General features: G+C 51.8%; 1 protein-coding gene across 2 annotated transcripts in view; it reads right to left on the bottom strand.

Moving 5' to 3' along the window:
• Window positions 1–369: 369 nt before the first annotated feature.
• Window positions 370–1840, bottom strand: part of LOC104124215 (potassium voltage-gated channel subfamily A member 5) — a 2640-nt gene continuing 1169 nt past the window's right edge. Inside the window, exon 2 of one of the 2 annotated variants that reach the window (XM_035892057.1) lies at window positions 370–1823. In XM_035892057.1, the coding sequence (XP_035747950.1) occupies window positions 370–1722 (1353 nt within the window). In that variant the 5' untranslated portion in view covers window positions 1723–1823. Of the gene's footprint in view, window positions 1831–1840 lie in introns of those variants that run through there. The other variant, XM_009636528.1, reaches the window with a different exon arrangement.

The raw sequence follows: 1840 nt of genomic DNA, 5'->3' as shown, positions 1-1840 counted from the left end.
CCCACATCCCCCAACTCTTTAATACTAAACTTTGAGCAACTGAATTGGTTACAAATGACCCTTTTAAAACCAACCACCATTTGCTAAAATAAGTTTTTACAAATTAGATTTTGCACTGTCATAATTTACCAGCTCCTGCATCATGGAGTGTAGCTTATTCTTAGTCTATTTTAAAAATAGGTGACCCTTTGTGTCATGGAAAAAGAACATAAAAACATGTATTCCTGGAGGACTACTCAGGACAGTGATCAATTTATAAAATACAGCCTGATTTAAAAAACTAATTGGTACCAAAATAATAATTATAGTAGTAAGTTTCTGACACCAGCAAATCCTCCTGCATCTCTCAACTCTAATTCTCCCCTCTCCTCACAGATCTGTTTCCCTATTGGTGTCCAGACAGAGAGCATAGAGGGATTTTCTGAGATCTACGTTACTTTTCGCTTTGATATTGGTTTTCTCTAAGGAGCTGGTGCCATTGTTGAACCCCTCACTGTTTTCCAAGTGCACAACAGATTTGTTCAGAGAGTTTCTACTGCATCTTCTCTTCACATCTCCCCCTGCTGTGCTGCCCTGAGCACTACTGTGTTCGTCTTTGAGGATAGCTTGCTCTTCATGATCAGTCTCTCGGTGATAGAAGTAATTGAAGTTGGATACAATGACAGGGACAGGCAGGGCGATGGTGAGCACACCTGCAATGGCACACAAGGAACCCACAATCTTCCCCCCCACGGTAACAGGTCGCATATCCCCATAGCCCACAGTGGTCATGGTCACCACTGCCCACCAGAAAGCATCAGGGATGCTGGAGAAATGAGACTCAGGGTCATCAGCCTCAGCAAAGTAGACAGCACTGGAAAAGAGGATCACCCCAATAAAGAGGAAGAAGATGAGGAGGCCCAGCTCCCTCATGCTGGCTTTCAAAGTCTGTCCCAAGATCTGCAGACCCTTGGAGTGTCTGGAGAGCTTGAAGATCCTGAAGACTCTGACCAGGCGAATAACTCTGAGGATGGCCAGGGACATGGCTTGCTGCTGGCCCCCACCCCCATTACTACTGCCAGCCCCAGGCTGCTGCTGCTCATGGGCCAGCTCAGTGCCCAGGGTGATGAAGTAGGGGATGATGGCCACAATGTCGATGATGTTCATGATGTTGCGGGAGAACTCAGGTTTGCTGGGGCAGGCGAAGAAGCGGACGAGGAGCTCAAAGGTGAACCAGATCACGCAGGTGGTCTCGATGATGAAGAAGGGGTCAGAGAGGCTACTGGGTGGCTGCATGGCTGGGGAGTCCCCTGCCGTGCCATTCAAACCTCCACTTTGTGGGGGGAGTGGCACAGGCATCTCCCTCTCGTCCCTGAATTCCGGCAGGGTCTCCAGACAGAAGGTGATGATGGAGATGAGGATGACCAGCACAGAGACAATGGCGATGGCCCGGGCCGAGCCAGAGCTCTCGGGGTACTCAAAGATGAGCCAGACCTGGCGCTGGAACTCGTTGCGGGGCAAGGGCTTCTCCTCCTCTTTGATGAAGCCCTCGTCCTCCCGGAAGCGCTCCATGGCCTCCTCGCCCAGCTGGTAGAAGCGGATCTCATCGGCGAAGACGTCGATGGAGACATTGACAGGCCGGCGGAGCTTGCCCCCAGACTGGTAGAAGTAGAGGATCCCGTCGAAGCTGGGCCGGTTCCGGTCAAAGAAGTACTCATTGCGGAGCGGGTCGAAGTAGCGCATGCGCTTGTCCGGGTCTCCCAGCAGCGTGTCGGGGAACTGGTTGAGGGTGCCCAGCTGGGTCTCGAAGCGCAGCCCGGAGATATTGATCAGCACCCGCTGGTGGTGCATGACGCCCCGG

This window comes from Egretta garzetta, unplaced genomic scaffold (genome assembly GCF_000687185.1).
Source record: "Egretta garzetta isolate BGI_Z169 unplaced genomic scaffold, ASM68718v1 scaffold293, whole genome shotgun sequence".
In the NCBI taxonomy this organism is placed as follows: domain Eukaryota; kingdom Metazoa; phylum Chordata; class Aves; order Pelecaniformes; family Ardeidae; genus Egretta; species Egretta garzetta.
This window is presented reverse-complemented; position numbering and strand designations above follow the sequence as displayed.